A 13,687-nucleotide genomic window follows, 5' to 3' on the forward strand; every position below is an offset into this window, starting at 1 on the left:
TTACCTAGATTATTGCTGAAGTCTCCCAACTGGTCCTCTTGATTCCTCCCTTGTGTGGTCTTATTCAAAGCTTAAGTCAGATGGTGTCACTCAAACTGCTCAAAACCTTCTAATGGCCCCATTTCACTTAGAATAATGTCCAGTGTCTTTACCATGGCCTATTGATGTAGCTCCTAGCTACCTCTGACCTCATCTATTAATTTCTCTCTCGCTCTGTTCTAGCCACTCTGGCTGCCTTGATGTTCCTCAAAATGGCCAAGCATGCTTCTACCTCAGGGCGTTTGTACTTACTGTTCCCTCTTCCCAGATTGTAAAAAACCCTGATTTGTAGCATTTGCAGACACCTCTATGTAGATACTCTCATCAAGGCTGATTTCAAGCTACCAATTTGACTTAACACGGTGCTGGGAAGAGATGCATGCAATCAGAACAAGTGCAAGCCAGTGCCAGCACACCACTGCCTCTTCTGAATCTGTCTTCCCCATACACAATCTTATAGCTGGCTGGCTCACTTCCTTCTGGTCTCTCCTCAAATATCATCTCATTAGAGACACATTCCCTGACTCTTTCTAAAATACCACATCTGCCCTGTCACTCTTTATTCTCCTTCTCCTGCATTATTTTGATAGCACTTAGCACTACTTGGCGTATATTTAGCATCCATCTGTCCCCATTAAGCTTCATCAACAGGTACTTGTTTTGTTCAATACTGTATCTCCAGCACCTAATGTGTAGGAGGAACTCATTAAATATTTGCTTTCAAAAGAGGAGGTTAAATAACCTGCCTAAGTCACACAGTTATTAAGTGGCAGAATGGGTACTTAAGCAAGGAAGCTGGTGGTTTTAACCATGCTGAGGTAGTTTTTATTCCCAATGCCTAAATCAGGGCCTGGGTAGTGAATAGCAGGCACATACTACATATTTGTCAAACCAGAAAAATAAGTATAATAGACATCTGCAAAAGCTTTTGTGGAGGGCCGGCCCTGTGGCTCACTCGGGAGAGTGCGGAGCTAATAGCACCAAGGCCGCGGGTTTGGATCCTATATATAGGGATGGCCGGTTCGCTCACTGGCTGAGCGTGGTGCTGACAACACCAAGCCAAGGGTTACATTCCCCTCACCAGTCAAAAAAAAAAAAATTGTGTGGAAATGGTTGTAGCCAGGATGAGAAACCAAATGTGGTTTCCCATACCTGAAAATAAAGCTAGAGGGAAAGCTGGGCTAAGAGGATATGAGAAATGATAAATAAGACATGAGACATGATGGATAAAGGAATTATTATTATATAAATAATCCCCACGTGGATTTTTTTAAATGATTAAATGCCTAATTATGTAAAAAATACATAAAATGGGAAAGTAAGACTCAACTATAATCTTTCCATACAGAAATAACCCACAAATATGAGATTATTCCAGACCTTTTCTATGAATACATGTACTTACAGAATTAGTAAACTATTGTACATAACTTTGTTACCTTTTAAATTAACAATATATCATAATCATCTTTTCATGTCAATAAACACACCGCTGCATATTTCAGTGGCTTTAACTTGTTCTCTATTGTTGGATATTTAGATTTCCTTGTTACTATTTTAAATTTCACAATAAATCTTATATACAAATTTGTGACCATAGCTATACTTATTAGGATAAATTCCTAGAAGTGTAAAAGCATCCTGAGTCAAAGGATATAGCAATCTATAATCTCATCAACAGTTTCCCCAAATCTTTGCCACCATTAAGCCTCATATTTACTGGGCACTATTCTAATCACATGTTGTGTATTAACTCAATTTCTTATAAAAATCCTATTAAGTAGATACTGTTATCCCTACTTTACAGATAAGTGGCTGGGCTAGGATTTGATCCAGACAGCTTCAGAGCCGGTGCTCATGGCATAGTCACTAGGGAGCCTATGATGGCTAGGTGTGGCCAACAACTTAAAATGTGGCTCTGCCACTTACCTTACATTGTAAGGCCTTAGGGATTTGCTCAGTATCTCTATGCCAGTTTTCTCATCTGTGAAGTAGATGTAAAAGCATAGTACCTCATAAGGTGATTTTTTTTTAACAGTAAGGAAACTTATTCTGCCACAAAACAAGAAGTACAGCAATAGTGCAGTCTACAGAGTTATTTGCTGCAGTGACTCAATGATGTTCTTTGCTATGGTGTCTGCTATCCTTGGAGTGCTGACTTTACCCTCAAGAGCTGACGCCACTCATGCCCACAAGACAAGAGTTCCAGGAATCATATCCTGTCATAAGATATCCAGTCCTTTCTTCCAAAAGACGAGAGGAATCGTCTTTTCATGCGTCTCCTTTTTAGGAATGAGAAATACTTTCCTTCCCAAATGTCTACTAACAGACTTTGCTCACACCTCACTGGGAAGGCTCACATCACTTGCCCATTCTGAAACCAATAACTGGCAAGAGTTTTCTGTGAATGGATGGTGAGGAATCAACCACAAAGATTCCAACATTACACTTTTGGGAAAAGCTTACCAATGATATATATCCTATCTTTTCCCTCAGGATTTTGAGCTGGATTGTGAACTGATGTTTAAGCTGAATTACTTTACTGACACAAAGAGAAGAAAAAAGAAATAGTCAATTTAATGAACACTGATTGTACTTAATCAACATTTATTGTACTAAATGAACATTCCAACTGAGTGAAAGGCACTATGCACTGAAGGAAATACAAATGAAAGTAAGACTCAAACTCTGTTCTCAGCTTTCTCACCACAGTAGTGGATAAAGGCACAATAGCACAAACTACTTTGCAAGACAGTTTTTAAAAATAGGTACCAAATGTTACAGGAACAGATGGAAGATTCATTCAGAATGAAATTTTTGCTTCAAAGACCACTGAACCTAATTTTCTGACTTATAACTGTCACAGAGCCATAGAAGGATGGTACTCCACAAGTCTGAAGAGAACATTTCATTCATCTTGGTAGGAACAGAGCTGTTCTCCAGATGGCTGCCATCACCACACACCTACCCGTCAGGCACAGTAAGCAGAGGGGTGGGCCAACCAAAGCACAGCAGTGATTTACTTTCCACAGACTGGCAAACTGCTGATAAACAAAACAACTTTTAATAGAGGTACGACATACATAAAGTGTGTAAATGTTAAATGTACAACTCAGTGAATTTTTACATATGTATGAGTGTTGATAAATCTTAAACGTAAAACACTTAGAACAGTGGCTAACACACAGAAAGGGCTTAGTAAGTACTGGCTATTGTTTCATCTGCCATTTTGATGGGTAAAAAATACAATCTTGATTCCATTCGCATTTCTTTGATAATTGGTATTGACCTTTGTTTTCTATGAATTACTTGTTCACGTCCTATGGTCTTTTCACCATTGATCTCAATGATATTAGCTGTTTTATACTAATTTGTAAGCACCCTTTATAAATTAATGACATTCACTCTTTATCATGTTTCAAATATTTTTCCCAGTTTTCCTCCTATCTTTTAAACTTCTTTTCAACTCACTAGTATTTTAATATTTATGTGGATGAATTTTCTGCTCTTTTCCTTTGTGATTTTAGGCTTTGATGTCATACATTAAAAAAAAAAAACTTTCATAACTATATTATTAAATATGAACCCATATTTTAGTATGGAGCCCTTATCACCTTATTGTTTTACATTTAAATTTTAATCATATATAATTTATCTTGGCACATGATATGAGGATAGATTCTAATCTTGCTTGAATAGCCAGTCCTGACACTATGAATAATTCATCCATTTTACACTTACTTGAAATAACATCCTTATCGTATATTAAATTTTTATGTTTTTCTTTCTTCTCCTATATCTCAGAAGAATGTCCAGAGGACCTCAATTTAGTTGACTCTTTCAACTCTATGGAAAGCCTAGTTGCATTACGATAGCCACGGTAAGAGAGAAATACTAACATTTTACATACAAGTATCTTTTTCTAGACTGATGAGGCTCTTTCACTGATCACTGGTCTATTTCTACTTGGATATTCCAGTATTTCCTGTGAAGTTACACTTTTATATTGCCCTACCTGGAGAAGTCTACCATTGCTTCAAATGACCTACGCACCCTCATACATTTTCCTGTTAATTTGTTTCTTAACATTATCCCATACCTACTGTGTACCACACACTATGCTAAGCAGTAAAACAGACAAATGCAACTCTCTGCATAATATAGCGTAATATCTAGTGGAAGACAACCTTTAAATAAATATTTCCAACAATAATTCATTGCAGTTGTGTTTGGTACTATGAAATAGTTACCCTTTCCAGCTGAAAAATCTTGTTTCCAGATATGTTCATTTCTTTATACACCTAGCACTGCCCAGGAGAGCTCGTTCCAATTTCTAATAAGAAAGACAGAAAGGACCCTTAAAATGATCTTCAGAGTATTTATAAGATACACCAGGCTAATGTAGGTGTAGGAAAGTTTAGGATTCAAAGAGAACCCAAAAACATTAGAAAAAGTTTCATCAGCTCTATAGAATCAGAGATGGTCCTTATACTCTTAGGTCTCTTTCCTGAACAAAAGTCAAGCCCATGGCAGATGAGATCCCAAACAAGTTTAGTAAAACCAAAAATGGACAGAAAGGTGACTTCAGCCCAGTACCACTTTGACCTTTGAAGGAAAAACCAGCTACTGCCTTTCTTTGTCCTGTGTCCTCCTATTTTTTCTGTGATGTCCCTATTTTCAACATTTGATAGGTTTCAAACTATGGGCAACTGTGTGGAACAGTTTTAATAGCTGAAACAAAAAGTTTTGCTTTATGGCAAAAAACCTAATTTTCTCAACAAGTAAATTCTACACGCATTATGTGGCTGCAGAGTTGCTGACAGTAATTACACCACAGATCATCAGTTTTCCAGCTCAAAGTAGAAAAGAATTTTTTTAAAAAATGAAAATAGATATGTTTGAAGATAGCTAAATATAAATAATTATCTTCTCTGTAAAAATTGTTTTTCTCTTAAAAAAATTTCTCCCTCATTGAACCCATTTTGATGGTGACAAATAAATCAGACTTTACAATAACCTAAAACAAAACTAGCTCATTTTATCCAAGAGGGTAATTTAAAACAAAAACAAACTGGTGATTTGTATTTTTATTTTAAGATAAATTTGACACTTCTGAAATCCGTGCTGAAGAAAGAAGATGCCAACAAATTTACTCATCACCGTGCCCAAAATTAAGCTTTCTAAACAATAGATCTCTTTGCCATGAGATCAAAGATTAGTCTCCCCTTGGCAGACACCCAAATGCTATATATTCCAACTCTTTAAAAGCCAGCTTTGATTTCTCTGAGAAATAAAATACATCCAATATTACATATGCTAAATTAAATAAGCAGGAGACCATTATCCTGAGGCTGTCTCTGTACTTTGAGTTCCTATGCAACAAACTACAACCTACCTCAGTATGGAAACAAATGGAAACCTAACTTAGTAGTTTATCAGTTTTGCAACAAATGGCTGGGTTTCAGCCAAACACAAACAGCTGAGCTTCAGCCAATCACAGGCAGACAGCTGATCAAACCATGTCCAAAGGCAAACATCTAGCTGTAACCAATCAAGTTATTTCTGCAATTCACTTATGTGTTCAGCCTATAAAAGATAAGCTTTCATTGCCCATGCTGCACAGCAGAACTCTGAACCCCTTTAAGTTTTAAGTGCTGCCTAATTTATGAATCATTCTTTGCTCAAATAAACTCTGTTAAATTTGTCTAAAGTTTTTCTTTTAGCATATAAAAAGCACCATGAGTACCTGAAATGTAAACTAGTCAGTGAATCACATTCTTTTTCAAGAATTAGCAGGCATGTATCACCTGTTTCTTTTTGGATCTTTTATTCCACTATTTCCTTTTTTTTACTACCTGGATTGTCCAAAACTTCAATCTTGCCTTTCCCAGCTTCCGAATTAGGAAGCTTAATGTTATCTACGGTGACTTCACCGGGGATGCTGTCATCTTCAGACTCAGATTCTGAACTGTCCTCTGAACTGTCCTGTGAACTCTCTTCTGAACTGTCCTCTTCTTTTGAGTCTGACTGATTCATCTCAAACAAGGCCACATCCTGTAAAAAGTATTAGATGGGAAATTTATTTCAGGGCAGTTCCCTAAAAACTTGTAATAAGACAACATTGAGAACCACCAAAATTCAGCACAAAGATTGAAGCATAAAGGGCAAGAAATGTTTTTAATACAACATGGTACTTTTGTGTTTTTAGTTGCCAGGGTACACCATAATAATGATTTGCATTTACTACAAGTTTAATTCTATATATACTAAAAACACCAACAACATTCATTCAACAAATATTAACATTAGTCAGGCACAACATTGGGTACCACAGATTCAACAACAACAACAAAAAACCAAAACAAAACCCGTACCTTCATGAAATTTACATTTTTGAGCAGGAGCCAGCAAATTACAACCTGCAGGCCGGACTACTGCCTACTTTTGTTTGGCTCATGAACTAAGAATGGTTTTTACATTTTTAAAGGTAGGAAAAAAAAAAATCAAAATAAGAACACTATTTTATGAAACATGAAAATTACATGAAATTCAAATTTCAGTATCCATAAAGTTTGTAAGCCTTGCTTATTCATTTATGTATTGTCGATGGCTGCTTTCACACTACAAGAGCGAAGCTGAGTAGTCACAATAGACATAGTATGACCCTGCAGAGCCTAAAAAATTTACTATCTGGCCTCATATTTTCCCTATTCTACAGGGAAAATAAAGACATGTTACATATAAAGTGTACGGCGGTGAAAATAAAGAAAAATAAATCAGGACAAGATCAATAACAGGGCCATCAGGGAAGGACTTTTGATGAGGTGATGACTGAAAAGAGACAGAGGAAGTCCAGACGCAGAAATCTGGGGAAAAGCTTTCTGCATGGAAAAACCCCAAGGGAAATGGCCTGGGGCAATGAGACTGGAGCTGGAGGGCAGTAAACAGGGTAATTGTGTAGGAGATGAAGTTAGACAGACAGGTGGAGGCAGGATTGTATGTGACCTTTGAAGGACTTCCAATTCATTAGAAATGGGATGGGAAGCCCCTGGCTCCCAAACAATGAACCACACACACTGAGAAAAACAGAATTCATGAAGGAAAAAGTGGAAACGGGGAGACTTTTGAGGAAATTACTGTAATAGTCCACAAGAGAGACCATAATTACTTGGACCAAGTGACACAGCAGTGGAGATTGTACAAAGTGGTTGGATTTGGAATATATTCCAGAGGTGGAGCTGACCAGATTTGCTAATAAATATTACTACTAACAATGGCATCAGCACTACCCAGACATAAGTTAGAAAAGGAATTCCAGCGTAAAAAGAAGACATGAATATAAACTGAGAGACAATGTTTAAATGTAGCTTATGTAATCAATCACTTAAACACGTCATTTATTTTTGCACACTCAGTGAAATCAGACTATGATTACCTCTTTTGGTGCTTCGATGGAAAAAGAAATATCCAGTTAGGACATTTAGTAAATTAAACCTACAAGGTAACAAATGTAATATTTGACTTGAAAAAGCCCTCCTGTGACTCCATGTGAGTAAGTCTCTAAACTTTACCCAGAGAAGCTTACTGACCTATAAGGCCTTAATCATAAAATAGCTATGCACCTCTACAGTACTGGAAACATGAGCTAACATGAGGAAAATTAATACTTGAAAATAAAATGGAAAAATTATGTCTCTTCTTTCTAGGTGACGAGGGACACTGGTAATTTTACTATATGAAATGAAAACAAAGCAAAGTTACCATTTGTATAACTTTTCCAAGAGTCCCATCAATGTTTTCAATATTGAAACGACCAGGTGGAGCGGCTGACATGTCTTTTCTTAGCTTCTCATTTGCCTGGGCCATCTGTGGAAGAAAGGTCTGTACTTGGTCCAATACTATGAAGAGGAAATATAGTACATCAACATTTATGTTAGCAAATTCTAAAATCCAGGATTTCCTGTAGAACACTTCTTAATTAAATGGTAATCATAATAATAAATCTTTCAACTCCCTTCCATTTCAAAAACCTCCATCCCCTTCTGAATTCTTAAAGCAGTAAGATGACACAAGTCAGCAATCAATTATTTCTCAAATGTTTTGTGTTTCTCATAAATCCCAGAACTGTAAATTCCTAGAAGGCTGACATTTAACAAATAGTGACTGAACAAGAAGGCAGTAGGACTTAATAGTTAAAGTGCAGCAGGCTCTGTGGCTTTAGGGTAAGACCAACAAGTTTATTATTAATAGAATCCTAGTTACACTTATTACTTTCTAAATCACCTGGGGCAAGTTAATTAAGTAGTGGTTGTTTTTGCCTGCCCAACATCTGTTCCCCTTCCTTCTAATAACATAACCTGACTTCCCTTTTAAGCTTGTGTCACTCTTACTCACTCTTGTCCCTCACCCCATATGTGCCAATATATTCCACAACCTCGGCCACTGTAATTCACTGGCATGCACAGTGACACACTGCTCTAGCTGCACCAATAAGGGACCACTCTGGGACTTATGTCTGAACTACTGAGGAAGAGCACTCTTCTCTCTGAGTGAATGACTAAGTGAGCTGCTGAACATAAGTCTGGAGCTGCTGATAAACTGGTCAACTTGCCACACCTGGGGGAAGAGCCTGCTCTAGATTAAGCCAACACTTAGGAATGCAGAGCTAAGAGATAAAGAGCAGTAGGCCGCTGATGACACTGAGCACCTGGATCCAGACGTACCTGCAATCACAGCCCCTGAGATTTGTTCCACAATAAAATGAGCCAACCTAATTTCTTATTTTGCTTAAGGCAACCTGAGCTAGGTTCCAGTTATTTGCAACCAAGAACTCTAGCCAATTTTACCACACTAAACCTTAGTTTACTCATCTATAAAAATGGGGTGATAATTGTCAGGTGTTGTGCTAAGTACAGGGGAATTGATAAACAAGTAATATTTAATTTCTTTTTCTCTCAAAAGAGGCCCAGCACATGAACTATGCACATATGGGCTCTCAAAACTTAAGAAACTGCTATGGCCACACAATGGTTGACTAAAATGTCCAGAGTATGGAAGAAGAAAAGAAAATAGTGGTAAAGGTCAACAACTAATCTTTACTTGTAAAATGAGGCTGCTGGAAGGATCCCATGAGTTCATGCACACAAACAAGGCCCCACACAATGTCTGGCACATCCTAAATAGTCAATAAATGTTAGTGCTCATTCCCCTTCAAATACACAGAAAAATTACTGATAAAAATTTGTGTCTGCAGATTTAAATCTATTACCACAAAGTGAGGATATTGTTCTGCTTCTAACTAATGAATCAAGTGGAGCAAAATCAATATCAACATATGTGGCACGAACCAAGATTTTTAGAAGCCATATATTTCTGTGGTATCTTTCAGAGTATATGCCAAACCATGAAGGTAGGCCAGTTGTAGTTCTTTTAAATTAAATAAAACAAAATCCAGTACAACATAAAATTCAAAATGTCCAGCATCCAATAAAAAAATACTCAACATACAAATAAGCAGGAAAGCATGATTCAAAAAAAGCCAGTAGAACTAGATCCAGAAATGACACAGATGATAGAATCGGCAATAAGAATGTTAAAATAGCTATTATAAATATACTCCGTGTGTCGGGAGAGTGTGGTGCTGATAAATATATTCAGGAAAGCAAAGAAAAGCATAAACATAGAGAAAAGAAATGAAAACTACTAAAAGTCTGAAATTTAACTTCTAGAGATGGAAACTGTAATATCTGACCTGAAAAATACATTTGATGGGATTAACAGTAAATCAGACAATAGAGAAGAAAAGATTAGTGAACTTGAAGACATAGCAATGGAAACTATCCAAAATGAAACACAAAAAAGACTGAAAAAAACACAAACCAGTATCAGTGAGATGTGGGACAACTTCAATTGGCAAAATTATGTGTAATCAGAGTCTCTTCAGGAAAGGTGAGAAAGGAGGAGGGGAAGAAAAAAATATGAAGAAAAAAATGACTGAAAATTTCCCAAACTTGAAAAAAACTATAAACCCACAGATCCAGTAAGTTCAGCAAACCCCAAGCTCAAGAATCACAAAGAAAACTACAGAGCACATTATCATCAAATTGGTGAAAACCAGTGATAACAAATAAAATCTTGAGAACATCTAGAGATAAAAAGAAACATGGTACTCATGACAAAGAATGACAGCAGACTTCTCATCAGAAATAATGCCAGTGAGAACAAAGTGGTGTAACATCTATAAATAGGGGGGAAAAAAGGCAAAAAATCCTGTCAACCTAGAATTCTATACCCACCAAAAACATCTTTCAAAACCAAAAGAAAATAAAGACTTTCTTGCACTTCTAAAGGCTGGTGAATTCATCACAAGCAAACCTGCACTATAAAAAACGGTGTTTACCAATAAGATAACCTGACTTTTTTAATGGGCTAAAGATTTGAAAAGATACTTCACTAAAGACATTCAAGTACAAATAGTGACCCATGAAAAGATGCTCAACAACATTAGTCATTAGAGAAAAACAAACTACGATCACAATGTGATACCATTACATACACACTAAAATAGCTAAAATGAAAGACAGACCATACCATATGTTGCTTAGGATGGACAGCAACCAAACTCTCATACCTTGCTGGCGGGAATGTAAAATGGCATATTCACTTTGGAAAGTAGTTTGGCAATTTCTTCTTTATAAAAAAAGCTTACACCTTCCATATACCCAGCAATTCTACTCCGAGGCATGTAACCCCCCAAAATTAAAACCTATGTCCACACCAACTTGTATTTGATTGGAAAGCTACTGTACAGTCCTTTTAGCTATTGCAGATTTACTGCATGCTATGGTTAAGTTCCCCTTTCACAGTATTCATGATTTCTTAGTTTATAGATGTGATAACCTCATGCATTATTTACATTTTTTTCATTGAATCCTTGTATTTTTTTTTAATATTAGGAGTGAATTAAACAGAAGTTGAGTATTGCACGAATGCCATACAAACAAAGTCTGAGTATGGAACATACTTACGAGTGTGCAGAACAGTACTATTATAGAACAATTCATGAAGAGAGCTGGCCCTGTTATGTCATATTGTAACATTTACCATTTAAGTAATCACGCAATTCAATGAGATGTGGTGGTGTTTTTCCATAAATATGTATTAAGTTTGGGGCTTAATAACTTCTAAAAATTTTCCCATGGAGAGTAACAAAAATTTGACTTCCAAAAATCCATCCTACAAGCAGTTTTTTCAGAAAAAAGTTACCCTATTAAGGCAGGGGAATAATCTATCCTTGCACACTGACTTTACAATGTAAATCCCAAGTAAGACTTGCTCCACTGGACTCTCTGTGGTTTGATACCTAACAATGAAGGCAGAGATTGTACCATCAAAAAACAGCTTAATTAGGCAAAATTTAGCATTAGAAAGCTTGAGAGAGGGAGAGAGGTACTTACAGGGACTCCTTTCTATCCGAACTGTTTGAAGAGTGGAGGTCTTCCTGGAATTAGGCTTGGAGTTGATGAGCAACTTGTCCCATATTCCTGAAAACACACACATAATTTACTCTAGCAAAAAAAAATAGGTGCTCATCTGCAAACTTCCCATGAACAGTCTTGTCATGACTGTTTCATATTCCCCAAGATGTTTTTCTTAAAAAACAGGCACTCCAAGTTCCATTACAATATTTTAGTTCTTTAGGTGCATCCATCTCCTCTTTCTTCAGACTGTCTCATTTATCTCTGTAATAAATGCACTAAACTGCACCTTTCTGGATCAGAAATCCATCAGTAGATAAATATGGGTCTACAATGACATAGTGGAGGACAGAGTATCATAATTGTTAAGAGAAACCAGATACTAGCTGTGTAACACTGGGCAAATTACCTAATGTCTTTGACCAATTTGTTTCTTTTCATTTGTAAAACATGCTTGTCTGGTTACTTTCCCTTCCATGAAAATGTTCAACCTAGACAAAGTAGCCCTTTGGAGAAATTTTGTTCCCCACTCCACCTTCTCAGCCTCCTCAGTCACTACTCCTCAAATCAGCCCAACTCTGGAGCCCTTCAAAGCTACGAGAACAGGACTTTCAAAACTTAAAGCTTTGAAAACTTAAGTTTTTTAATACCTGGAAAATCCCATCACACTCCAATAAAAAAAAAAATCCTGTTCAGCCTCCAAAAAGAGCTCAACAGACATCCTTTGAATGCTTACCACTGAAGGCCTAGCAACTGAATTATTGTTAAGAGCACGGACTCTAGAGCCAGGCTGCTTGGATTCAAATTCCAGTTTTGCTACTTTCCAGCCACATGATCTCCAGAGAGTTACTTATCTGTATGATACACCAGGCCTCAGTTTTCTCATCTATAGATCTTCTGCACAAGATCGCTGTGAGAAATAAGTCTGTTAATTCCTTGGGCACAGTAAGCTCCACATAAGCTTTGGCTAGCACTATTATCATAACTCCTTCGGCCGCTCTGGGTTCTCACAGAACCTTTTCTTCAGTCTAACGTTTACTGAGAACATGCCCAAGCCCTCATCCGCACCCTCTTCCTCCTCAAAGTTCTATAAGTACTGCTACCTCCATTTCCCAAATGTGAAAATATAGGCTTAAACAATGTAAATCACTCTCCTAAAGTGCCACAGTTAATTACTCACGGAGCTGGAATTCGAAGCCAGGCTTTTAATTCTTTATTATAGAGTCTGAAACCCGTGTGGATTTCCTGGACGCGTGCCTACCTCTACAAGACGGCGGCACTAAGGTGGTTTGTGTGCGGGGGCGGGGGGGCAGGTGAGGGGTGACAGGTAACATTTATTGGCCTCCCCCTACCAGACAACTCCTCCCACCCAGACAGCTGGCCCCAAGGCCCTCCCCCCGTTCGTGAGTTCGGCAGCGTCCCGGCTGCGAGGGCAGGGGAGGTGCCGTGCTGCGACGCTTAGCAGAGTGAGCGCTCACTACCTTGCAGGATATAAGAACGCCCATCTGGAGAAGCCGCCCCTCAGCCCCCACCCCCGCAGCAGCCCCCAGGGCTCCCCTCGAGGGAGCGGGGCCGGGACAGGAAGCCGCCAGCCCCGGTCTGCTCGGGCCGCGCGTCCTCCGCCGCACGTGCGCGCTTCCCGCCGCCGCCGCTCCCACCCGTCCGTCACCTCCGCGGCCGTCGCTCCCTGCAGTCAGCAGCTCCTCGGACACCGAGATCTGCAAGCAGTCCCGGATGGACGACGAACAGCTCGAGCTCGCCTGAGGCCCACCGGGGACCTCCATGCCTCCGGCCAGCCTCCCGAACGTGCGCAACCAGGACCGGATGCAGGAAAGAGGCCCGGGCAAGGGGGCGGTTCCAGGGCCGCGATTGGACAAAATTCGGTAGTGGGCGGGGCGAGGGGCGGGGCAGAGCGGGGATGCACCTGGCCAGCACGGAGACTGAGTTGGAGCTTACAGTCGTTCCTACTGTGGGGAGAGGGAGGGTAAGAGTCTTGAGGCACGGTCTTTGGAAAAAAGAGCTGGCAAGGCTCGATTTAGCTAAACAAATTCGGACGTGAAGAGCATAGCATGGGCTTGCTCTCCTCTTTATTCTTTTTTAAGTTAATTTTTTAAATTATAAAAAACAAAAAATTTACCATCAACCTTTTTTAAATGTACAGTTCAATAGTA

The 13,687-nt window shown here is 38.6% G+C and overlaps 1 protein-coding gene across 5 annotated transcripts; it reads right to left on the reverse strand.

Annotated features, from left to right (window-relative positions):
* Nucleotides 1–2,642: 2,642 nt before the first annotated feature.
* Nucleotides 2,643–13,332, reverse strand: NOPCHAP1 (NOP protein chaperone 1). Of its 5 annotated transcripts, none has more exons than XR_010021339.1 (6): nucleotides 13,186–13,332; nucleotides 11,496–11,582; nucleotides 7,801–7,937; nucleotides 5,895–6,093; nucleotides 4,290–4,372; nucleotides 2,994–3,080 (listed from the first exon to the last, which is right to left on the reverse strand). XR_010021339.1 is itself a non-coding variant. In XM_063075133.1 (5 exons), exons 1-5 carry the CDS (start codon nucleotides 13,298–13,300, stop codon nucleotides 4,341–4,343), a joined length of 570 nt encoding a protein of 189 aa, XP_062931203.1. In that variant the 5' UTR covers nucleotides 13,301–13,332; the 3' UTR covers nucleotides 2,644–4,340. The 5 variants fall into 5 exon arrangements, 3 of the variants coding, with proteins under 3 accessions (XP_062931205.1, XP_062931203.1, XP_062931202.1); XR_010021338.1 differs by having other exon boundaries at nucleotides 3,001–3,083; XM_063075133.1 differs by having other exon boundaries at nucleotides 2,644–4,372.
* Nucleotides 13,333–13,687: the final 355 nt, after the last annotated feature.

Source organism: Cynocephalus volans, chromosome 12, assembly GCF_027409185.1.
Source record: "Cynocephalus volans isolate mCynVol1 chromosome 12, mCynVol1.pri, whole genome shotgun sequence".
NCBI lineage: Eukaryota > Metazoa > Chordata > Mammalia > Dermoptera > Cynocephalidae > Cynocephalus > Cynocephalus volans.

Bases quoted from the DNA above. Each gene is read 5' to 3' on its own strand.
- NOPCHAP1 (XM_063075132.1), bottom strand. From the start codon at position 13,300: ATGGAGGTCCCCGGTGGGCCTCAGGCGAGCTCGAGCTGTTCGTCGTCC. The intron at 11,583-13,185 runs GTGACGGACGGG...GTGTGTTTTCAG, and splicing joins AGGGAGCGACGGCCGCGGAG to GAATATGGGACAAGTTGCTC. The intron at 3,084-5,894 runs GTAGTAAAAAAA...TTTGTTTATCAG, and splicing joins TGAAGTTTTGGACAATCCAG to CAGTTTGCCAGTCTGTGGAA.